The sequence below is a fragment of the Perissodus microlepis genome, chromosome 10 (assembly GCF_051167445.1).
Source record: "Perissodus microlepis isolate ML-2025 ecotype Zambia chromosome 10, ASM5116744v1, whole genome shotgun sequence".
Lineage (NCBI taxonomy): Eukaryota > Metazoa > Chordata > Actinopteri > Cichliformes > Cichlidae > Perissodus > Perissodus microlepis.
The window spans coordinates 26,374,483-26,399,724 of NC_140470.1; the positions used below are offsets into that span (position 1 = coordinate 26,374,483).

Sequence of the window (25,242 nt, forward strand, 5' to 3'; positions counted from 1 at the left end):
TACACAGTCCCGGTCAAGACCTTTTAGCTGGATTTACTAGTAGTGGAGCTAAAATGTAAGGTCGCCACTCTCACGAATAGCAACTACAGGAAAGTGCATTTAAATTTAAAACCTGGTGTTGAAAAAGCCTAAAGTGATAAGAGTTGGCTGGTGATAATTTGGCTGCTGTTTCTCATCCAATGCAGAGTTATTTCAACAATGAATTCTGTTACTTTGTTTCTGCTTTACTTAACTATTTGCCATATGAAACATTGCCTTCATAAAGTGCTGGTGAAATGTTTTCCAAGTCACAAACTGATACATCAAGACGGCTGCACAATTATTTCCCCTCGATAGTCTTTCATTTCTGCACACCAAAGCTGCCAACAGCACACGATAATAGTCTCTTCCATATCTCCTCGAGCAGTAGCCACACTCCCCTCTGAGTCGAACGTCCAGTGTGTGCAGTGCAAAGTGTATTTTTGTGTGTGAATGCAAGCCCGTGTTTATCTCTGCACTGCCTTTGGTTCCCTTTGATTTCCCTTAAGTCTTATGTCTTTTGTCATGTTCTGGTCTTCTGAATGCTTGCTTATGGGTGTCATTTGTTTTCTCCCCCTGCCCTGCTCCCTCCCTGCCTCCCCCACCCCAATTCTTCTTTATTTGCATGCTGTTCCTCCTGTTCCACACCTCCCTCCACAACTGCCATGTCCTCTCCTTGTGTGCTCAGACACTACGCCCAGCACTGAACCTGCAGCTCATGGTTGGTATCTCTACTTTCCTCCTTATGTCTCTCTTGCTCTCTCTTTTTTTTTAACTTGTATATTTGTCTTTGCAGCATGCCTGCTTTTACTGTTACACAACAGACATTATTGTTCCAGGCTGCCCAGCCTGGAAATGTCAGCTTCGTGCTGTGTGTCAGGTTTATGTTGGCCATACTGAAGCAGGTACCAGTCAGGCTGCATTTTACTTTAATTGCAGTTATGCTGTCAAATATATATAAAAACCCTTCTAATTTTTCTTACTTCAGCTGCACTTGCAAAATGGTTTCACCAACTAACCAATTACAGTGTTTCCCTGAAGGTGCCACAGAGGAATATAACCCACACTGAGGCCGGGGCTGATTATATCTGCAGCATTAGATGATGCTGTGTGTTGGGGCAAAAATAGACCTAATTTAGTTGTTTTCATTTACTTGAATGAAGATGATACACATCATTTTCCAATTTCACCTAATTTTGCAGCCTCATAATTTCGTGGCTCCAGTTTCATAATTTGTGGGACCAAATTCATGAAGGCGTTATCACGAGCTTTCTGTTAAGCATGTGTTCGTTTTGCAGAAATTTGAATCGCACTTCACAGACTTCTAATGACCATCTTAGAGGGCTGAAGAACAAAAAAAAGAGCAGCAGGCCTCTGCTGACCTGTTTATGGTAATTAAGTTTGTTGAATAATTTTATGATGGTTTCAGTCAAACTGAAAATGAGTCAATAAGACAAACAGCTGTTAAAATGTTGTCAAACCAAAATTTATTTTCTGTTTTCAACAGCATATTTGTATGAAACACATACAGTACTGTGCAAAAGTCTTGACTCACTGCTTATTTCTTTACACAAGCATGAAAGTTAATATTTGGTATGACCACCAGGAATAGTTTTCCAGTCTTCTTTGTTTGGGATCATTGTCCGGCAGAAAAAAGACATGGCTCCCGCTGAGACACTTTCCACATGGTGTTGCACGGTGTATCAAAATCTGACGGTACTTTTATGCATTCACAATTCCATCAGTTTTGACAAGATCTCCACCACCAGACTATGACTGAGCCTCCACCGTGTTTCCCAGATGGCTGTAGACACTCACAGCCATCTCTAACCTCTCTCCTGACCACTTCCATATGTAATGTCAGTTTGAACCAGAAATTTTCAATTTGGGTTCATCACTCCACTGATTTTCACTCCATGTTTTCTGTAAATTGGCATACCTCAGCCTTTTCTGCCTGTTTTTTTCCTGAGAATGGCTTCTTGACAGGCTCCCTTCCACTGAGACATTTTCTGATGGCTTCAGTGAAACGGAGATGGATCAGCTGAAGAGCCAGATGCATCTCTTACATCCTGTGTCAGGTCTTTCATTGATGTATTCCCTATTTTTAAAGGGAATAACTTTCAGATGCTGTTTGTCTGCAGTAGATAGCTTGTCAAGTTTCCTCAGATTTTGTTTAACGACACACTGCACGCCATGCTGGGATTATGACAATATTTCAGTTAATAATTATTTGGGAATCAACTTGTTGGTGCTGATTTATGCCTGCCAAACTCTGTTGTCTTTGGCCTTTTTCATAGATTCTACAAAAGAATGCAAACAAATTAATGCTGTCAGCGTTAATCTTGCTAAAATGACGTTAACCGCATTAAGGCAGCAAATTCTGTTAGCAAGTTAGCGCAGATCGCCCCGTGCGTGGGGATGCACGGCCCTAACGCTTTAACGAGCTAACCGCGCTGACACTGTGCAGTCGCACGCACGGGGCGATCCGCGATAACTCGCTGACGGAGATTTAATCTGGTTATGGCGTTAATGTCATTTTAACAAGATTAACGCTGACAGCACTAGAAAAAATGTGTGTTTTTGTTATTTTAGGCTCAAAGTTTGAAATTGCTTAAAGAGACAAGTTAAACTGACTCTTTGCTAAGTTATCTGTTGTGTTTAAAGACAAAACAAGTTAATTCCTTGAGTGTGGTGCTATTCTTCTGCATGAATGATTATGTTAAATGCCTTAAAAAACAAGAACAACAAGAAAGTCTGTTTCCTTATATGATGAAATGAATTGTGGTTCAAGAGTTTTTCACTGTAAGAAGCATTAAGTTGAATCAGTGCAGTGGTATCAGTATGAATATTATAGTAACTGTATTCAAATTAAGAAGGGGATTTCCTACATCGAGGCAGCCATATTGGATGAGGCATTCAAAGACCCGTTCTTGCCTGCAGTGGTCGATAATCCAGCAGCTGTCAGACAGTAGGTTTTCAGGAAAATATTGATTTAATTTTCACGAGTGTTGGGTCAGGGGTCGAAAGGTCAGAACTCTGTGTTGAACTAGTCCAAACTTTATATCCCAAAGGGGAGTTATGACCAGATTTTCTGTATTGGTTTTTGCCAAGTAACAACCTACAACATACAGGGAAAAAAAAAGGAATTTCACCTTTAGCTGTAATTCTAAACGTTTCTGGGAGAACTTGACGAATTTAATTACTATCGTTTGTTATTTTGATGTATTGCACACCCCAAAGGAAGCAGAGGCTAATCTATATCAGAGCTGCTGCTCTTTTATGTTTCAGTTATGGATTTAATTAGTGAAAAGTAGGCCGACTGTTGGATTTCGCCACATCTGAACGCATAGTCATTGACATCAAGGTCTATAATTGCTTAACATTCTGCATTAATCGCGATATCTAACATATTTTTGGAAAAATGTTGTCTAATGTGACCATGATGTAGTCAGATTTTTCCAGGTGGGATTGGGGGGAGATGAAGAGCCTCCCAACTCATTGATGTCCTCTCTCAGCAGCAGTGAGGTCTGCTTCCTCTATATGATGCTGAACACTTGTGTTGAAGAGACCACAGATGCTTTGTCCTCCTTTTTCAAAGATGTGTTTTTAACATTTATGAGTTTTTGAATGGTTGCCCCAGATGTTCATCCGAGACCGCAGTCAGTTTTTAGATGTTTGCAATTAACTGCAGTAGTGCATCATTAATATAAGATTTGTTTACTGGTAGTTTTACATTAAGCATTAAAAATCACTTCAGCAGCTTCAATTTAGTCATTTTTCTGATTTAAAATAAATGAACAGAGGAGTCTAAAATTACCATTGTGTATGAATTTTAAGTTTAAGCAGAGGTCAAAAGTTTCCTCCAATATTTATTCCTTCTCACAAGCCTGAAATAAAAGAAACCACCCTGTAAATAATCTGCATGGATTCCTGCCTAACCCCGAAAATCTTTTTTTTAATGTAAGTTAAGTTTTTAAGTATGTTTGTCAGCAAGTGAAATATATGTATATATATATAAATGTACCAAGGAGATGCCACCACTGCTGTTGCATGCAAAGGCGAGAGGACTGAGTGGGCTGAGATCTCTGTCCAGACAAGTGAAGTCCTAGAAACAGCTCTCAAACTCAGGGTCATGGGGAGGGTGAGAGGGATAAACAACAGTTTATGCTCACATTTACACCTAAGGCCACTTTAGAAACCCCAGTGATTCCTAACATGTACTGTATGTCTGTGTACAGTGGGATAAACCCACTCAGAGATAACCCACACAGGCACAAGGAGAACATGCTAACTAACCTAGCCCGAGCTGTGAGACCACCACTGTGCCGCCCCTAAAGTTTAACTTGTTTTTAAATCAGATTTCACTGCTGATTCTCTTTTTTCTTGTCCAGGCGACCGTTAAAATTAAACTTTATTTAGGTAATGCTTCAAAATAATTGCCCAAAAACATGGCAGGGGCCATTTCAAGATGGCAGCCAAGTGGCGAGGCATGCTTTACGCCTTCGGCTGATCCAGCATGCCACAAGAGTGCTAACAGGCACTAGACAGAGCGATCATATTTCACCCATATTGGCTTTTTGTCAAATCTAGAATTGAATTTAAAATCCTTCTTCTCACATAAAGGTCTGGAATGAGCAAAAAACCCAGCTATTATTGGAACACAGAAATTCACTCTCAGACTGTAGACTTACTTTTGGTTCTCAGAGTTTCCAAAGACAGAACAGAAGGCTTCTTCACTGTGAAACCGGCTCCCAGTTTAGGAGAAAGATACCCTCTGTAGTTCTAGGATTAGGTTTAAAATTTTCCTTTTTTGATAAAGCTTACATTTAGAGCTAGATATGAGCATTTGTTCTTCACTCCCTCCTCTTCCTGTTAAAACAGGGTTCTTCTTTCCCCCAGTCACCAAGTGCTGCTTGAAGGAGATTATCTGATTGTCAAAGTTCTCAAGGGTTAAAGTGACTTTAGGCATTTGAAGGCATCTGAATTGGCACTGTATAAATAAACTGTTTAAAATTTAATTGAACCGACTCAATTGAAGATATCTCAGGGGCTCTCCATTTAAAATCAGAAGCCCGGTATGTACTAGTAGCATTCATATTGCATGACAAAAGTTTTCTGTTGCTGCTGCTGAGCATTACTTCTGCATCTCCCAAAGAACTTTAAGCTTACCATCGATTCTGTGTGTGCTGTGCTTACAGCAACTGAAAATGCTCCCCTCATCTTTGCAGAGCTTTCAGTTCATTGTTTAGCTGTCACACCTGCAACTGTAACTGTTTTTGGTTCACTCTCAGCACTCTTGCCCACTGCAGCAGCAGGCAGAGTGTTTCTTTTGGGTTTTTTTTAAGGAAAAAAGCTCTAAAAATACACTGTAGCAGCTAGCTGGTGAACAGAGCGAAAGAGTCTGAGGATCCCCTCAAGAGTTGGTATATACTAAATATAGAGACACAAAAGTTATATGTCAAATTATTATTTCTTCTTTTTTAAAGGTGAAACCAGGTGAAACTGAGGACATTGTGTGTTTTGCAATGAGACTAGCCCAGTTCAGCATTTAGCTGGAGGTATTTGTTGTATCCATATTAGTCTTGTTCAGATGAATGCTCCAGAGGATCACATTTTTTGTGCCTCTGCAAAATCCCAATTTAAACCCTCTGCTTGCTTGTGTTTTTTGTACCTTACAACTCTTCAACTATTCAAAACTCTGACCGATTTAATTTGCTAATTAATGCTAGCTAGCTAACCACCCATGTGGGTGTCCAATGTATTTTCAATGCACGTCAGAAAACAGTGATTCGCTTTAAAATGATGTGAATTTCAGTGACTATAGAAACTGATGAGTCAGCAAATGCAGATAATAACAGCGACGATGAATCTCCAGGAGACAGCGTTACAGTAGGCTATAAATAATAAAATTGAAATGAAATAACAGCCAACTGTAGTCTAGCTGTTGCATAATTTTCTTCTCTTTACTTATCAAAAGATAAATTTCACCAAGGCCTGATGCAGCTGTAAACTCAGCTTCATCTTTTGAAAAAAAAACAAAAAAGGAAAGAAAAATTGGATAAGCTTGATATAATTAAGCCCCATTCAGCTGCATTTACAATGCTGAATATCATTCATATTTTTCACTAAACGGATATATGAAAGGTTGAACTAGTCTTTTACGCTCCACATTGTTGATAGTTTGCGTGTGTGTGTGTTTGCGTGTGAGTGAATGAGAGATGAATTGTAAGACACTTGTGGAGAAGTGCTATGTGAATGCATCCAGCTGGCAAACGAGACACCAGGTTACTGCGAGAAAGGGAGGAAATTAGAGCGTCCACGGAGCCTGCAGCTACTGCACAACCTGTACCTATTGGCCATTGTTTATTTCTGTGCTTCATCTGTCATTAAAAATCACTCAACCTCCCCTCTATGAGCCCAGTAATAAAAATGAGTGACACATTCCTTTATTGCCATAAACACACCCCGTGTTGCAGGTGTGCATACAAAAACCGAAGCGTGGAAAAGGCAAGGATAGTTTTGTACATTTATAGGCAGGTTGTAGGGCCAGGTAGGCTATGCTCTGTCTGAGCAGGACTAGCCCCTCTTTATGTAGGACTTCACAGGACGAATATGTCTTGTCCCTCGTGTTGAGACAGCGTTGCACCTTTTTATTGGTTCTCAAATTGTTATAGTGCAGGACAGACCGTTTTAGAAAGACTGGCTTGTATCCAGCAGCTGTGAAGAGAAAGCAGAGAAGGCCATCATCTTGGGTCAAGTGCAGATTAACCTGTCACAGTCTTTTGCAGCTTCCGCTACATCCAGCGGGGAAAATTACGAGTCACCACGGAGCCACAGGCTATGCAGATTTAAGCAGAGTGTGATGGAAGCTAACACAAAGAAAAAGAAATGCAGCGACTGTACTCTTGAAGGCTGATGGAAGGTGATTCTTTTTCCCCACCAGTTATGTGTTTTTTAGTTTCGCACATGGACGAACGTGGCATAAAGAAGCGTGTGATCAAACAGACATCTGCCAATCTGTTAGCAAGGGAATTCAAGTTTTTTTTTTTCTTTGCCTTCACATGCTAAACATCAAACATGCTTATGCGTGTTTCGGGTGTAAGTTTGACTTACGTGCTACTACTGAGAGTCCTAAGAGTCCTATATTTAGTTTCTTGGCATCTGGTCGGCGTAGCCTTTAGCCTAACAGCTGCAACTTGAGTTTTTGTTAAGAATAACTTCATCTGGACAAATAAGCTGAACCTGGCCTGCATGACTCACACAGCATGCTCAAATTTACAGGTTTGTTAAATATTGTCAACACTGCTAAATCACTTTCTTTGCATCGCTAAATCACTTCAGAAAGCCAAGTGAAATGCACTTGTTGCTCCGTTCAAGCGCTCCCTCCAAAATCAAGAATTTTGGTGACTCCCAGTAACACGATAAAAAAAAAAGGTGATAATTCATGCTCATATTTCCAGGCGTAGTTTGTAACACCAAGTCAGACCCTGCTTTCTAACAGCCTCTGACTCTGTCCGCGCTGACCGCCTCACTCCTTACAACCTCTCAAATGCAGTTGCCATGGCGATGTCCCGCTTTTCGTGACTGAAAGAGAAAAGAAGCCGAGACACTGCTGAACTGGAAGGCTCTTCCCAAGATTGTCCATTTCCCTGTAAAATGGGCTAGGTACAGGGGAGGAGGCGTGGAATGCAGGAGGGAACAAATTAAACATGCAGCAGAGAACAGAAGAGGCTTTGAGATGAGCTACCAGTGGACTGGAGAAGTGGGTGTTGAAACGTTTTGTTCTTATAAATTAAGCTTTAGCTGAGAAATGAGAGAGCCGGGAACTGGAAAAACTCAGACATAATGACTGACTTTATTATGCATGTGGATAAACTCGGCTGCACTTCTGGCTCTGCGAAGTTGTTGTGGTAAGAAGTCATTTCACTCGTGAGACCCGCAGAGTTGGAGCCGCTCATGTGAAACAAAAACCATAAAAAGAGTTATATGAAGACTTGACTAAAGTGATACCAACTCATTTTGCAGGACAGCACAAACAATTTCAAAGCTCCAACCAAAATTCTGTTCGAGCAAAAGAAACGGCTCCATAAACAACAGAGGAGTTCAGTCGGGTTTGAAGCAAACTTTGATGGATATTTTAGAGTCTAAACACAATCATACATGATTATATTCGCGGTTCATTCACATTTCTGAGGGTGTATAATGAAAAGAGGTTTATTCATCTCCTTCATGGCCACTTTTTCCCTCAAAGTGAGCAAAGTAATTGATTTATTTAAATATATTTGCCAGAATTGCACCCATGGACGCCACATTTAAAAACCGGTCCGTTTCTTTCTGGAGGATTTCTTTTCATCATGTAACCTGCATGAGGTAAATCAACTCTGCACATGCAGTTTGTTTCTTAGAAATGCACAAAAGCTGCCGACAGTTCAGAGGCAGCTTTTTGCTGTTAGATTTTCCAGCAGCATTTCTTCTTCTCATCTCACTTCCATCTCCTCACTCTTAATGAAAGGGCATGCTGGTGGAGGATGTCAGTTGCTTTTGCTGATGGCTAGGTGCACTCACTAATTTCCAATCCGGAGAGGTGAGCACGTCTGGAAAGGACACACCTGCCAACACGGCTGTCAGCAAGCATGTGAGAGTAGTGGGATAATTGAGCTGCGCTCAGAGACCTAATAGTGGAGAGGAATACAGCAGTATAATGGCCACTCTGCTCACAGTGGGATTGCAGCGGGTGAACCAGAGAACTTTTCTCTTTAATCCAAGGACTAAGCTGTCACATTTGAATGTCATTAAAGAGACAAGGAATTCATTAAATGACAAGGACACGGTGTGCCAGATTACTCGGGTACTGATGTGCAACAAATGTAGTGATTGTGACTTCAGAATTTGATCGCTACAGTATCCGGCAGCTAGCTGTGGGAATTCTTTTCCTTAAAGAGCGGCTTCTGTCTGCTGCGCGTTTGATCCGCGGGCTCCACGTGTGCCGCGTGTATGTTCGTTTGTCGTGAACGTGGAAATCATTTGGACAGACATGTGTATTAAACTCTGGCAGAATTCCAAATCTTTTGACATGAGGAACAGGTCGGTGCAAAGCTCAGACAGCCGCGCACAGATGATCTTGGGTTGACTGACTATCAAAGCCACAGATGGCACTGCCAACATCACTGACTACTTAACATATTGGTAGGTGAAAGGGACACCGTGGCAGGTTTTTAACTGGCACATCGTTGGTTTGATGATTGTTTTTGCTAAAAAAAAAAATGTTTTTTTAAAAGATCTGATACTGATAATGTGGTTTGTAATTAGAATTATTTTAAGAGTCAGATCTGAACAGATGGACTTCTGGAAAACATGCAATCTTTGATGTCAGGCAGAGAAAAACTTCCATATATCTGCTTAGAAGTCATGTTAACAAGATCTCTCTTAAAGCTTCACATCTCGACTTAATGCCATTAAAACAGGATATAGTTTTAGCTATTTCAGCGTTACTGTTGTGTTACACAAAATGCAAGCTGTTATAGGAAAAGAAAGACCTTTGGTGGAACTGCAACATTATTGTCCATCTGTATTTAAATCACGATGGTAACCAATGTATATATAGAAGAAACTGGCAAAGTGCTGTCAACAAGATGTGATAGTCCTGAGAAGTATAGTGTAACCGTAGCTGTGCTGCTGGGATCTCTCTAGATTGAGTTTGCACCTGTACCAGTGTGGGTTCTCCTCAGGTACTCCCTCCCACACACCAAAGACATTCATATTTCCAAACTGGCTTTACAAGCTGTCTGCTATCTCTCACTCCATAGGAGCTCGAATAGGAAAAACAGTTCAAATACTTATTGACCAAGACTTAGACAGGCTCAATGGACTTACTTTTGTAATTTTCACTGTAAAATTAAATAATAATTTTCGTCCCTCAGGAACCATCTGAGTTGTCTCTCTAGCCCAGAATGGTTAGGCAAGGTAATCTGAAGCACATGTGGCAAAATCTTTCTGTCTGAGCTCAGACCTCGTGCTATTGTGATACACTGACTAAAACTCATCGTCTCCTCTTTATGGAACTGTGAGTTTTATCTCAATCAGAAATAGTAATAAAATTACAGTAATTTAAAGAGCACTTGTAGTATGAAAACTAATAAATGGATCTTATCTTACTTTTGACAATAATGTCTGAGAAGAACCAGAATGGCAAAGAACCAGTGCAGAAGCACAAGTAGTATACAGTCTTTTATTTCACGCACAGTGAAGTAATACATTTAACAGTGGTTCACACATGACTGTGCAGACTTACACAAGTAAATCAAGAATAGGTACAAACCAGTTGAATCAAGTCCTCTATTGCAAAGAGGCACATTGCAGGCGAGTTGCTCTCATTGGTGTAATGTGAGTCAGACTGATTGCAACGTGTTGGCAATCTCTCTGCATTTTTAAATCAGACGGCAGATATTTGCAAACCTTCATCATTCTGTCTGAGAGCGGTTGCAGCGGTTGTTTGGAGAGTGGTTGAGATCACCTGGCAAAACAGTGGCATGGTTGTGAGATCCCTGCGGGTGTCCTTAAACCAGGAGTTGGCAGCAGATCATTTCTTTTGGGCTTCAAGTAGAACGAGGAGCACGTGTCTTTGGCTCCTTACCGTGATCTTCAAGGGACGTTGCAGACTGGTGAGGCGGGATCAGTCTGCAACAATGTTTAGGTGTGCGGTACACGGCAAAATAACTTCCAAGACTCAGGGTTTCCCAACAGAACATCATACCTTAATATGATGATTAATGTACTTCACTTCACCTGTGGAGGATTTTATCTCTGGTGGGTTATCAAAATCCAGGTGAACATCTTTTTCTTGTTGTTTATTTTGTTTTTTAACTCTAAGTAAGTAAAAGTAAGAATTGCTTAAGTGTTAAGACTGAAGGACGCTGTAGTGATTTTAAGCAATGGACACTGTAGCTGACAGACTCACAGACCTTCACTGCGAGTGCTTGTGTGTATGTTACAGATAGATGCATTTGTATTAGAGGCTGGCACTCAGTGGCTTGAACCTGCCTTTGGGGCTCTTTTCAAATGAGGCACATATGCTGCATTAATTAGTTTTAGGCACACAACTGAGTGTGACAGGTGACAAACAGCCCCCTCCCTCTATGTGACTTTAAAAAAAAATGCATATCTACTTTTATAAGTCACCCTCCTTTCATGAAGGGAAAGTTAACCTCTAAGGTTCTGTCTGTCTTTCTGGCTTTTTATGATGAAATAAACAGCAAAGTGCTGAAATGCTTAAAGTGTAATCAGCGGTTATTCCTCTCACCTGTGACACAGATGTGATGCTTTCACTCTGCGTGGAGTGAAATTTTTAAGCAATGTCAATAAGTGCAACAACTTTAGAGGCAATTTTTGAGATATATAGCAATCGTTTTAGGACCCGTCAGTCATAAATATAAAGCAGGTGCCACTCGAGCCTCTTCTCGTTCCTGCATCAAAACATCGTCTCGCATTCGTGTTTTCTTTTCCAAACTGAAGAATGTGAAAATACTGCATTAGGCCCGTGTGCACTGCTGTTTCAAATATTTTTTATTAAAATTATGTTTTTATCACTTGAAAATATTCACGCTATGTATTTTTTATCGTGTTGTTAATGTATGTGTTTTTGCTGCTTACACCATTAGGGCCACCAGATGTGCACACATCAGTGAGATTATTTCACACTAATCCAAACTGTCAATCTTCCCCATCTGTCGCCCAGGTCTGCTACCTGCTGAAGTGAGAACACCTGCAACACAGGAACAGCCTCACAGTAGCTGCTACCACATCAAGCCCCTTTTAAACCTTTTGTAGGAAAAGTTTTGCATGTTCGCTATAGTAATAATATATAAAAAATAACATTAAACGTCAGCGTTATTACAGACGAAAACAATGATATTATTCAAGCCCTCGTGTAATATGTCCGAGATTATTATTCCACCGATTTCTGTACTGTGTACAAGTTTGAATCACCTGTTTATGTAAGGGGTAAGTAGTTATTTTCTCATTGGGGGCTTGATTATAATAAACCATAATCTCAAAGTGGAGCTATTACACCTATTTCCAGCTACGTTATTTTACCCCTGAATTCTAATAGTGTAGTTTTGCATTATTTCCATTAATAAAAGAATCCTTGTTCAGCACCTTATTTCATCCACAATATAAAACAAGCGTTTTACCTCATCTCCCTTTTAGGCCACACTTCCTTTAGGCAGATTTCCTTTGCATGGCCACCCCTTTAAAACAGAAGGTTTGAACAGCAGGCAGGTGGAGCTGCTGTGCATACAGCCAGAACTCTGAGCCTGACAATGACGATATCAAGGATACCTCTCTATCGCATCATAAAGATCCAAAAGTTGATCTTTTTGATGCAAAATGAGCATTTAGGGTACTTTGAAGCCTTGCAGGGATAACTTGACCTCATAATTTGAAAATTTGGCTATGAAAAATATTATTGTTTCCCTTTAGGCCGTGTATGTTGTATTGTATAATGACCTGCTTGGACGTTATTAGAGTAACTATGCAGTTTGGGATTTGCATGTTCTCCTCATGTACTGAGTAGACACTCAGGCTTCCTTTTAGCACCTGTGTCACAGCTAAATGCATAAACACAGTGGGAGCTGTGTTTCCCTGCCTCTGTTTTCCACTGCAGCTACTGTTTACTCTTTGGGTGAAGGGCTGGCTTGATAGTAAACTTGAGAAGAAAATATTTTTTGAGAGAATGCAACAACTATGTGAAGAAATAGAAAGCTGCTCAGCACCAGATCTGATGTATGGAGATCATGTTCACTTATTATTAGTCCCAGTGCACCGAAATTAGTTGCAGTTCACTTAGAGGACACTCAATAGCTCTCAATGAATTGGAGTGAACGGAGTTAAGTGGCTTAAATAATTATTCACAGTTGGTCTGAGTGTGAATAATTATTTTTATTATACTGATATACATTTTACTCAAGATAGCATTATGCTATTCTATATTCATATTGGTTAAGACATCCTCCCTTAATGGTTCCTGTTTCCAAGCAATAACTGCAATAGCATTTGCCAGTGTCATTAAGAAAGAACAGACATTTACATGCAGTATGTGTATAAAGAAGGGGAACTATAAATGCACATGTCAAACCTTGAAGCAGATGGGCTACAGCAGCAGAAAACCACTCCACGTGCCACTCCTATCAGCTAAGAACAGGAAACTCAGATACAGTTCGCGCAGGCTCACCAAAATTGGACAAGAGAAGACCGGAAAAATGTACCGTGTCTGATGAGTCTTGATTTCTGCTGCAGCGTTCAGATGGTAGGGCCAGATTTTGGCGTAAACAACATGAAAGCTTGGATCCATCCTGCCTTGAATCAATAGTTCAGGCTGCTACTGGTGGTGTAATAGTGTGGGGGACATTTTCTTGGCACACTTTAAGCACCTTAGTGCAAATTGAGCAATGTTTAAATGCCACAGTCTACACGAGTATTGCTGCTGACCATGTCCATCCCTTTATCGCCACAGTGCCTGTCTTCTGATGGCTGCTTCCAGCTGGATAACACATCATGCCATCATGAACATCATCAAACTGGTTTCTTGAATGTGAAAATGAGTTTATTGTACTGAAATTTCCTCCAAAGTCAGTCTAATAGAGCACCTTTGGGATGTGGTGGAACAGGAGGTTTACATTTATTATTAAAAATCTGACAGCCATCTAAAACATAAGGATTAATTCTGCGTAGACTTTAATATCGTTGTATAATTTGATGCCCTAAAATAGTTTCAGTAACCTACTAGTAGTTATTGACTTTACCTTTATTACTGTATCAGTAACATTAATATATTTATTTAGGCCAAGGGTAGCCCACAGATAAGCCTTTTGCTGCCTTCATGTGTCATCACAGTGAAAAAGCACATCATACAAGCCCACTGAAAGTGCCCCTCATTGGTTCTTTTTACTCGGCAGTGACTGTGCTGGTTGACAGTTCTGCAACCTTTGCCTAAATAATATGCAAATTAGGATCTTATCACAATGCAGATAAGCTGTAAATGCTAAGGCCCATAGTCAGATGCCATTATCAGGACAACAATTCAGGACACAGAGTGCATGTCACTAGACTGCAGAGCCACGAGGTGCTGCAGTGAGTACTGCTCATTAAAGACACAGAGCAGACACGACCCTCCATAATTAGCACAAAATAACTTGTCTTTAGGTTCGTGTATTTTTCCATGATAAAATATTTCTTGGATAGCATGTCAGTCGTTTATCTAGTATTCCGATTTATTCGTAGAATAATGAATTATATTGAATTCATTTCTTAAGTGTTAATTTCCAGGAATGGATTGATACTCTCAGCTCCTAGCAGACTGAGAAAACAGGTGGTGAGCATGAAATGTGGTACAAAATAGGATCCCAAGGCATTTGACCTGCATGTTCCTTGTTTTTGAATGCTCTTATTACAATTTGCATGTAGGACTAGTGTTGCCATGACAGCAGCTGAGTCTTAAAACTTTCATCTGAGACAGTTGTACTCTTTTTGAGTTTGACTCATCCAGTATTGGCAAGGAGAACGCAGGCCGGCAGGCCAGGGAGCGAAAAGTTACAGTCTGACTGGATTTTGTAGAGAAACACCTTTATTCAGTGGTGTGGAACACATCTAAAATGAATATCTATTATTTAATATTCAAAAAATAAAAATGAGATCTGAGAGGAAATTGAAATTGATTATTAATAGCTGGTGAACAGCGCCTTCTTTCCTCCTTCCTTTTCTAAATGGAACGTGCAGCTCTCGCCCATGAGGTCTCTCCGAGGCTCTGGCCACTCTGTTGTGGCATTTTTCTTCGCTCACTTGCTTCTCTTTCTCTCACTTGGCTTTCAGTGCAAGTGTTGGCACACAAAGTTAAAGTAAATGTTTTCCCAGTTTAATTCCACACTGTGCCAACCCGAGATCTGTCGTCGCAAGATCTTAAAACCCACCAATAGACGTTTGTTTACGACACATTCTTACTCCTATCACATGCTGACTCTTGCTCAGGGTCCATCCACCCATCCATCCGTCCATTTACTTATCCAATGCAGGGTCACAGTGTGGCTGGCGCCTATCCCAGCTGTCCCCTTTAGCATCATTTTCCATAGTGCCAGCAGTGCTTCAGAACACTATTTTGACAACTGAAGAAGCACAACAACCGAGTCTGCATTAGGAAGTGTGGTGTCACATGGCACCATCACATGACTAACCAGAAAAGGGATGTTTGAGTCTTATCTGAGCGTGATATTTCTACATTTTAATTTTACTTTTTTATTTTTTGACTTTTAAGTTTCTTTAGCTGTTTTCCTTAGTTTAGGGAACAAAAATTCTTATGTGTAGTAAAACATAATGGATGGATTAAAATATACTCGCGCTTTATCGCCACATCCTTGGTTACCACATGTATTATGCCGTTCTATACACAAGATGTCATTTTGATGCTAGTCTTGATGCAACAGCAATGGGATAACAAAGGATCCTCTTTTAGGCCTCAGTAACATAGCAAGAAAACCCTGATATCTTCTGATGATTGAGGAAAAATGTGCTTTCCCCAACCAGTTGTTGTGTGGTTGCCGGAGGTAAAAAGGGCGTAGCACCAAAACCCTCCTTGTGATTGCTTCAATCTCTAGCAGATTGCTGCAATTGCCTGTAGTTTGCATGGAAGAGCCAACTTGTCTGCAAATACTCTTCGTTTACTCTCCAAGCTGTAGTGTAGTTGTATCTGTAAATTCAGATAAAACTGGGATTATTGTACTTGCCCCTAAAAATCTTAGCAAACGTGGGGTCTAACCAGATACTTACCGTGGCCTCTAGTAACACTGTGAGGAATCTTGAAGTCTTTGACCAGGATATGTGCTTAATAAGCAAATATGTCGGCTGTTGTAATTTGGCGCTATATGAATACAATTAAATTGAAATTTAATTTAATTTAATAGTGGGGTTTCAACCAGAAACAGAGTGTATTTGCTTTCAAAGTAAAAGCTGTGGCATAGCACTGCAGTCAACATATTTCAGGTGAACGTTCTGTTTGTCTTTTCACTGCAGCTTGGCAAGTAGTGTTTGCCGGCAAATTGGTGTCTTTGACGCAAGCTACAGGCGACTGCAACAATCAGCTAGGAGCTAAAGCAGTTGCAACTGGGTTGTACCTCTTTGCATTCAGTTTCACCTTGTAATCCACAGCAAACACTTGCAACTGGTCAGGAAACACATTTTAGAGACCAGGGACTGCCAGATGGTTGCCAACAGGTCTCAGGCCCTGTGTATCTGAGGCCTTTAAGAGTAATTTCTCCCACATTTAAAAGTAGAAAGAATACAATTTGGAAGGTTTGTGTTTTGTACCATGTTTCAAAAACATTTAATATTTTTCCCTTATACGAAGTCAAAGTTATCCCTTTACAATATTAACCCTGCATGTTAAAAAATACTCCTACCCACTGTGTTTAAATATGACATCAAGGTCTTTAAGAAGCATCCATATGTAGGTGTGAGCCCCGTCTCAGTGTTGTGATGAATGCTCCAAAGATCCAGTGAAAAAGGACACTATGGGAGTATTGCTAAAACATCAACACTTTTGACAAATGGGCAGTATTTGAAAGACTCTGACAGACTGGTGTTGGTTTGTCAGACTACCCTGCACATAGAAAAATGACACTAAAGAGGAACCCGCTGCATCAAAACGTCTATGCCTATGAATCACATACTGGGCAAGCATCTATATGTGACGGGTTCAGAGTGAGAACAGGTTGCAATCTTAGTATTTTATGCAAATTAGACAACCCCAGTATCTGAGATTATCCCTTGCCACTGGCTTTACTCACTTTGAGCAGCACTGATACAATTTCTGGCTACAGTGTGAGCTGCACTGTGTGTGAAATGCAGCACATTTTCATTCTCTTTTTCCTAACACCATCCATGCATGTAAGCCGGTCTGAATTTCCTTTGAGGTGAGGCTTGGATTAGAGGCCGACACCATACACTCAGCCTTGCTAAAGGATTTTATTATCATGGCAGGTTTTTGTCGGCGTTGCTACACCTCACAGAGATTGTGCCACAACATTGCTCCTCAAAGACATCCATAACAGCATGACGAAGCACGCATTAGGGACCGTGATAACAAAGAAATACACTGCTTGGCATCCATCTTTACCCAAAGTCTTGTGATTTTGTCTCTTGATTCTGCAGCGCTGTGCACAACATGCATTTTATGCATGTTTGAATAAGTTTTAGCCAACCAAACTTAACCAAACATTAACCATTGAGCCCTTAAATTACCAGCAAATGCACTGATGAGTTTTGGCTTTTGAAAAGAACCTCAAACTTTTTTCTTTCAATTTTTTAAAGAACTGTCCTTATTTTATTTTTATTTTTTTGAAAGGTAGAGTCAATGAGGTAAGCTATGAGGGATTTATGTAAACCCCTCATTTCTCAGTACAACCTTGACCAGAGAATGTACTAGAGTCTGTTTACTGCATGTATGTAAATGTAGCCATTGTCTTGGCTTCTTTTCTAGGATTAGCCCTTCATTTTCTTGGCACAGTTCCTTCACCCAGGGCTCTGTCTGCTGTGTACACAGATCCACACAAAGCACCCGATGTCATTTCACTGATACTATTCTGTCTCACAACACCAGGATACACAGAGTCTCTTCTGTTGTTATTATCAATATGCCAAGAGCAGAGGAGACACAGGACTTGACTTCAGCGGTCCATTTATTTCAAGACCTGCTATTTCTGTGAATTTGACCTTGACAAGAGTTTTCTCTTTGGATCATTTACGCTGTTTTTTTTCCTTTTTGTTGCTTGTGTTTTTGGCATTTTCTTTATCATAAACATATCATTGAGTTATTTTGACCTTATCTCTGACAAAGTCAGAGATGTTTTTTAATTCAGTAGATGTGAAGTTCTAAAAAATACATCAAACACGAGCTTATGTGCACAGACCAGGCTTCTGGCCACCTTTCAACCACAAGCATAACTCTTCATGAGCTTTTCAACAGTCGCTGGAATGGCCGAGGCTGGAGGCCGCTCAGTGACAGCGGGGTGGGAGGAGAGTGTTGGCGTAGGTTTGGCGGAGCAGGGGGGAGTTTGATAATCTCGTGTGAAAGAAGAACGAGCAGTCTGCTGGTTGGAAAGAAGCTCTACCCCCCCCCCCCCCCCCCCCCCAAGAAAAAAAAAAAACAGTGTCCCCATTAAAAGGACTGATGTGCATCTCTGCAACAAGCTGCAAACTCGTGTGGCCTTGGGAGCCATAGAGAGTCCTCACTGTGTTAGAATAAGTCACTCCTGAGACCACTAAAAGCCATTATTAGAAGGTGTTTATTGAGCTAGCCGTGGCCTAGATACAGCTTAATATCCTGAGAACAGTTATAGACCATAATTATATTACATTTTGGATGAAGACTGGCCATGATTAGATAAATGATGAATAGCTCCGTCAGATAAAAAAAAAGGTGCAAGGTTTCTAAGGAGATGATGCACTGTTGGCTTATTTTTGCAAGTATTTGGAACATTTCCTGTCCTTCTCGAGACGATATTGTTTGACACAGAAAATGGAATTCATTACACAGACAAAGGTTTACATTACACAAGAAACACCACGAAAAAGGAATACCAGCTTCTTTTGTTTCATTTTACTCTCCCACGCACATCTCTACCCTAGGTGTAAATTAGATGATATTTAGTCTCTGTTTAAACATTAAGCAAGTTTCTTTTTCAGATAGGTTTGAGCTTTCTATTTTAGAATTGCGCCTAGAAGTGTGTGCCAAGAAAGGGACTTTAAATTGAACAGTGGGAGTGTGTTATTTTCAGCAGATAACGCCCCAGTATAACTACTAATTACACCTTTCAGTCAAAAGAAATTAAAGAAAATAAATTGCACTGTCGTTTGCTTTGTCTTTGTCTTTTATTTAAATACCGTAAAACGATGTTCGGACTTGATTTCTGGAAACTGCACGACGCAGTTACACGACAGTTGAGCAGCATCAGGTGCAGCTGAGTGTAGAAATAATATGTTTTTGACTTCCAAAGGACAAATTTGAAAGCTTTGTAACTTGCCTGTGCACTTGTGTGATTCGTCTGGAAGTTGTGTGTGTTTTTAGGTCCTGATGGCAGCAGTACCAGAAACCCTGTCATGGTTGGGTAGTTTAGTTTCGATTACTGGCAAATTCCAATTTCAGCTTTTTGTCCACAACACAGCCCCTTTGATGACAGGTGTCACAACCACTACTATGTGAGTGTACCATTCTGCCACTGTTTAGAAGCGAAGGCAGGCAAGTTGCCTGTTGCCTGAAGTTATATCAGCATGTGAGATCAGAGACAAAAAGGCACAAAAGTAGAATACCTGGTTACATGCTGGTTGGACAACATTTGCCATGTTGTAGCATGTGTATTTTTTTTTTTTAGAATTCTTTGCATAGGTACTTGTTCAACATCTGCACTGTGACTAGTGAAGCAAATACTAGCTCAGTGCAGTGTTCTGTCATCCGATGGCTATAGTGCACACTTTGTCAAAGATACCTGAGCAGGAATGTGCAAATCTGTGATAAAATGATGGCTCTTGAGAAGTGTCGCAGTTTGTATCCTGATAGAATGGAACAGACAGTGACACATCTCACAGTGCCGGTTTCAACATAGTGCAGGGCAACCTGCTTGCAAGTAGGAAAAGTCAGTGTTTGCACTGAATTTCTTTTGCTTGCACCGACCAATTGCAAGTGGTTACAATGACAAACTAACACCAGTCACCTGGTGGGAGGCAACTTGTCTCCAAACAGTCTCAGTGCAACTCAGACAGACTGCAATCACTCTCAGCAAGATTACTGAATGTTTGCAGATAATCACCATTTATAAATAAAGGCATGTTTCCAACACATTGCAATCGATCTGAGACAGTTTGCAGCAATGAGCACAACTCTTCTGTGCAAAAGAGGACTTGGCCCAACTGGCTGTGTTCAGGTTATCTCCCTATATAGGATGCTGAACATGTGTGTCAGCAGCTACTTCACTATTTATGGAAAACATTTGGATTTTTTTGTGTCAGTTCTTGGAGGTTCTTGCTGGAATCTGAATGTATGCCTTTATTTGTCAGTTGCAGTTGCCCGCAACCGAGATGACAGACCTTGCCGACCGTACATACAAAACAAAAACATCACATTGGGGAGACAGGTCAGGCTAGGTAGCAAGGGGAAAAAAACATCAAAATGTGTAACACAAAAGGATAATTCAGGAATGCACAGATATCAACACAATAAAACACAGACAAGCAACATGGGAGAATATTCCAGTGTGTACAGCTGGATCTGGGACCGCAGCAATCTTCGATTGCGCCTCCAGCTGATCCGCTGTCCACATCGGATGGGAGGTAAGCATGGGAGGAGGCGTTGGATTCGGGGGAGGGAGGGTGATAGTGAGGGTGTATCAGTATCAGTGTACATGTTTCGTGCGTGTGTGTGTGTGTGTGTGTGTGTGTGTGTGTATCCCATGTTCAGTTAAGTGTCACCACGCCCAATTAAGCGAAGGTCAACATTCTCCAGTGGACCCAGGTGGCCTTGAAGGAGGGACAAAGAATTCTGTCAACAATCCTGTTATCATGGAGAATTTTTGTTGTTCCAGTCAGCTTCGACCTTGGCAGGCCTTCAGCTGGCGCCAGTGGGATAGCCACATAAGTGAAGATGGCGAATGTTTGGGTTTAGTGCGAACAACTGCATCCAATTTTTACAGTTGGTCTAATGTCCATCACTGGTCACCAATTCTCTCAATTCCTGTTCTTCTTCTACAAAATGTTATCCATATTGCATTCAAAACACAGTCTGAGTACTCGCAGCCCTGCCAATCGTCTATCATGGCGGTCAGCCTTATGGGATTTTGAACAGCTGTAGCCGCTTCTTTTTCTTCGATAAGCCAGGTCCGAGCCATCTCCAGTCAGCCAGAACTCTGTGTGCCATCTTTTTGGCACCTGTCTTTTATTATGGTAGAAATAAGGAAAACAGTTCTATTTGGGCTAGAAAAGGGCTACTAGAAAGATATAGGCACTTTTCTTTTGAATGAGGTTATACCCAGCCAGTGTGCAATGCCCTCGAGATGTCTTCACCATGGTGGAGTTATCTTTTTTGTGGTACTGGCTAGGGGTGGGGGAAAAAATCGATACTGTGTAGTATCGTGATATTTTGTTTGCTAATAATGTATCGATACAGGGACAGCAGAAATCGATATTTTGTTACAAAAAAAGTTTTTGTGGACTGGAACATGCTCTGACTTCAGAGCATGTTGATCAGCTCCTTTTTCTGAGCAAGAATCCTGACATTCCTTCACTGTCCAAATGTGTTTAACTTTTTTTTTGGCAGAAATAAACATGACAGTTTACTTATTTTAATTTAAGACGTTTTATTTTAATTAAGTTTAAAACTTTTTTATTTAATGTAAAATTATATTTTGTTTTAATTTACTTTCAAATTCTTCAGTTGCTGAATGGGCTGCATAGTTTTCATAAATTCCATAGTTCAGAATAGCTATAATTGTACCAGATGGTTGCATTCAGTTAAGTTGGACTAGACTGTAATACAAACTGTTCAGTTTGTCAACAATAAAACTGACTGAAATGAGAGAAAGACTGAGTGTGAGACTTTGATATTAGATAAAATGAATATTGATAAAGTTTACCTTTATGTACAGAATCTGAATATCGCAAAATATTTTAAAAAATTGCAATAATATCGTATCGTGTGTTAAGTATTGTGATAATATCGTATCGTGGGATGTATGGTGATTCCCACCTCTAGTACTGGCCCAACTTTTATAGACTTTGCTTCTATTCTCAAGTGTTCATCACTACAGTGTTCCCTCAGATCCCTTTGCCAGTAAAATAGTGAGAGTGATGGTGCTATTCAAGAAATTTGAATAGCAGAAAAAATCTTTGTCTGAAATGTGCTGCCTACACCAGTAGGCATCAGAACATTTCTTCTGTCCATTATGTCGATGTGGAATAGGTAATGTCCCTGGGAGTGCCATCAGGCTTTTCAGTTGGTAGTGGAATAAATGAAAATATAAAGGTTGTATTGTAGGTGTGTTCGATCCATTATTTTTGGATTCCTGCCCATACAAAGGAATAAAAGTCAGGATATCTCAGGCTCTGCTGTGTCGATTTTGACCATTGTATTTTTATTTCTGTGTCTTTCAAACTTGCCGACAAGCCTTCCAACTTTGTTGAAGTACTCTTTGAACATCACAATATATGCGGTTTAGCTCCTCCAGCAGTCTTTTAGGTTTTCTTTTCATTTACTATAGCATACATCAAAAGTAATGAGGACTTTTGAATCACAAACATGCTGCAGAGTCAGCCGAGGTCATTAAAGCCAAAGAAGTCTCCGAATCGTTGCTAAAATCAAACGTCAGAAAAACTTTATGACAGTGTTAATAATCATTTCAATTTCAACTTTATACGACCCCGTAGCTACTTTCTTTTTCTACTCTGTATTTCTAATGGTGCTGCTGTCTGTATAAAATGACACCCCTTTTTTTGACATTTCGAAAAAGACTCAATAAATCTTAGGCCAAGTCACTCTGTATGTAAGCAGTGTGGTTCGCTACCCGAGAGGCAAAGGATTTAACTGACATTTTTAAATAGGTTCAATGAATGGGTTCATTGGGACTTTAATTACATTCACTCTTTAACCAAGAGTGTTGTTGGCAATGGAAGTGGATCTTGACAAGCCAATGTGCTCTTATGACACCCCACCCACATAGCACTGCTGTTATTCTGATTGCCCCTCTATCTACAAGCAGTATGGGCACACCAGTGAAATCACTAATGCTTAATTAGCAGATTAGAAGATCCAATTAGGAGATCTCCTCTGTCTCAAATCAAGCCTCTGTCAACACGCCCTATGAAATGAGATACTTCACATCTCCAAATAAGGTGGATGTTTCTAAAATGACCACGCTTGATTGACAGTTGCATTCTCGGTTTAGCCCTTCGGACACCTTGTTTGATAAACCATCCTCGACGAACCATTCATAATTATATTCTGAAGTGACAGCACAGTACATGGTTCATAACCTCTAAACATAAAGTAGTACTCCAGCTTTTTCCCCATGATGTTTGGTGGCTCTGCTGGCTGTTCCGTTCTGAGATGAATGTTTCTTTTTCAGAATGTGCTGCAGCAACCAAGTAAAGCTACATTAAACCCTTTAATAACCCATTTGGCCTCATCAACACACTAAACAGCTTCACCAGTGATTTAAAAGATTCTGCAGGTTTTATTAGTGGTGCTGCTGCAGTATAGGAGCTAAACTGAAGGACAGCAGCTGAGTTTGCTTCTGACTCCCTAACCTTTTCTCGCAATGTATTTTTATTGTAGAATCATCTAATATGAGCTTTTTTCCTGGTATCAAAACCATAGAAAGGAACAACCATCTCTGTGTGAATGGCTATTTTGTGGGAAATTTGAACACTGTTTTAGGTTGTAACCCCAGCAATATATATCTAATGGATCAGAGGCATTAGAAGAGAGAGACATGACACTCAAAGAGTCTTTAATCGATAAGTAAATTTTATAAAGGCAAAGACTGCAATTGTTTCATCTGCATAGACAAAGAACCAGCTGTGTTGGTGACAGCCATATGTCTCTGTTTTATGGCTGTTTGTTAAGATATGAGTAGGTGTACTTTATATTTCTTTGTTCTACATATTTCTTTACTGACAAGTGGCCAGTTCGTTACAAGGCTAACACATAGAGAGAAACTGAACTGGATAAGCAGAAGATGATGGATGGATGGATGGATGGATGGATGGATGGATGGATGGATGGATGGATGGGTGGGTGGGTGGATGGATGGATGGATGCTGCTGAAGCTGTAGCATTGTTTAAGCGGCACACATGTAGTAGAAGTATAAGTTGCAGGGAAATACAGGATTTAAACCTTATCTTGAGCACTGGCCCTCGAGGCATTACTATGACTGGATTTTTGATGAACTTTGGTTGACTTGAGAGCTGGCTCTTTAATATGATTTTATAAATGGCTGGGGTTGCTTTGGGATATTATTGTTTGTGGAAGTGCTTACTGTAACTATGCTTTTGTTTCTCTCTTGTTTTGTAATTAATACAAAGTTCTGCAGCTACAGGGAATAGACTGTCACAATTCCCATTTTGATGTGGCTCTCAGATGCTATTTATTCGTGACAGAAGTGACTTTTATGGAAAGGCAAAACTTGAAATTGTTTTGAATTTGCACTCCTTTGATTGCTAAAACAATGATCCGTGCAATTTAAAGTTTGACTTCCAATGTGAGATAATAACGCAAATGTACTGTATTTTACTGGGTGACAGTAATTGCTCATAAGTGATACTCACTGGTATGACATGCAAATTGCTTTGTATGGTATGACTGGGACTGAGTGCTTGCAGAAATTGACAGCACTTTAACACAGTTTTGGCTTGCAAACAGGCTTCATTAAAAGCAGAACATTTTTCTGCTTTTTTGGTTTGATTAAGACAGAAATTGTTGGCTTTGTCATTCTACCAAGAACTTAATGCTGCTGCGACTGTTATGATTCACGGATGAGTGGACTCAAATGCAGGACACTGGAGACTGAATAATTCAACAAATAGCAAGTTTAATAGCTGATGAAAACATTCCTCAGGGTTGAGTAAAAGGAAAGGTATAAATCCAGAAGTCCAGGCATGCACAAAGAAGCAAAGGGAACAAGAAGAATCCACGTGACAAAACATGCAGGGGAAGACAAGACTATATAGCCAATCACAGGGGTAATTGGGGTTGGGGAAACAGAAAAGAAAATAATGAGGACAGGGCAGAAGATTGCCAAATAGGGAAAAACTAGTAGGTAAAACGAACCAAAACCCATTGTGCTGTGTCATAGCACAGCCAAAATTACTGCAGATGTGTGCAATGAGCTTGCACCGTTATTGCTCTTGAAATGGTTGCTTTAAAGACAGACACCAGATCTTTGAGAACTCACAGTTTTTTGCCTTTTTGGCAACTTTAATGTATCAAGATGGTGATAAAACAGCAACTGGGTGGAGTTATTCTGCTATCAGTTTGCAGCTGAATGGGATAAAATGGCACACGATCTCTTTGTGATGATACCGTGATTAACTTCTATTTGGAGATTAAGTATCGGAATTTCAGGAGCCGGACCACGCCTCCAAACACGCTCCTTTTCGTTCTCATCTATATAGGTTCCCTCAGTCCTACA

General features: G+C 40.3%; 1 protein-coding gene across 5 annotated transcripts in view; it reads left to right on the top strand.

Moving 5' to 3' along the window:
* cadm1a (cell adhesion molecule 1a) overlaps positions 1-25,242 on the top strand; it is a 455,163-nt gene that overhangs the window by 411,683 nt on the left and 18,238 nt on the right. For 3 of the 5 annotated variants that reach the window (XM_084940844.1, XM_084940843.1, XM_084940846.1), the window contains one exon: positions 707-739. The exons of the other annotated variants lie outside the window; for them this stretch is intronic. In XM_084940844.1, the coding sequence (XP_084796970.1) occupies positions 707-739 (33 nt within the window). The remainder of the gene's footprint in view (positions 1-706; positions 740-25,242) is intronic. 5 annotated transcript variants of the gene reach the window in all.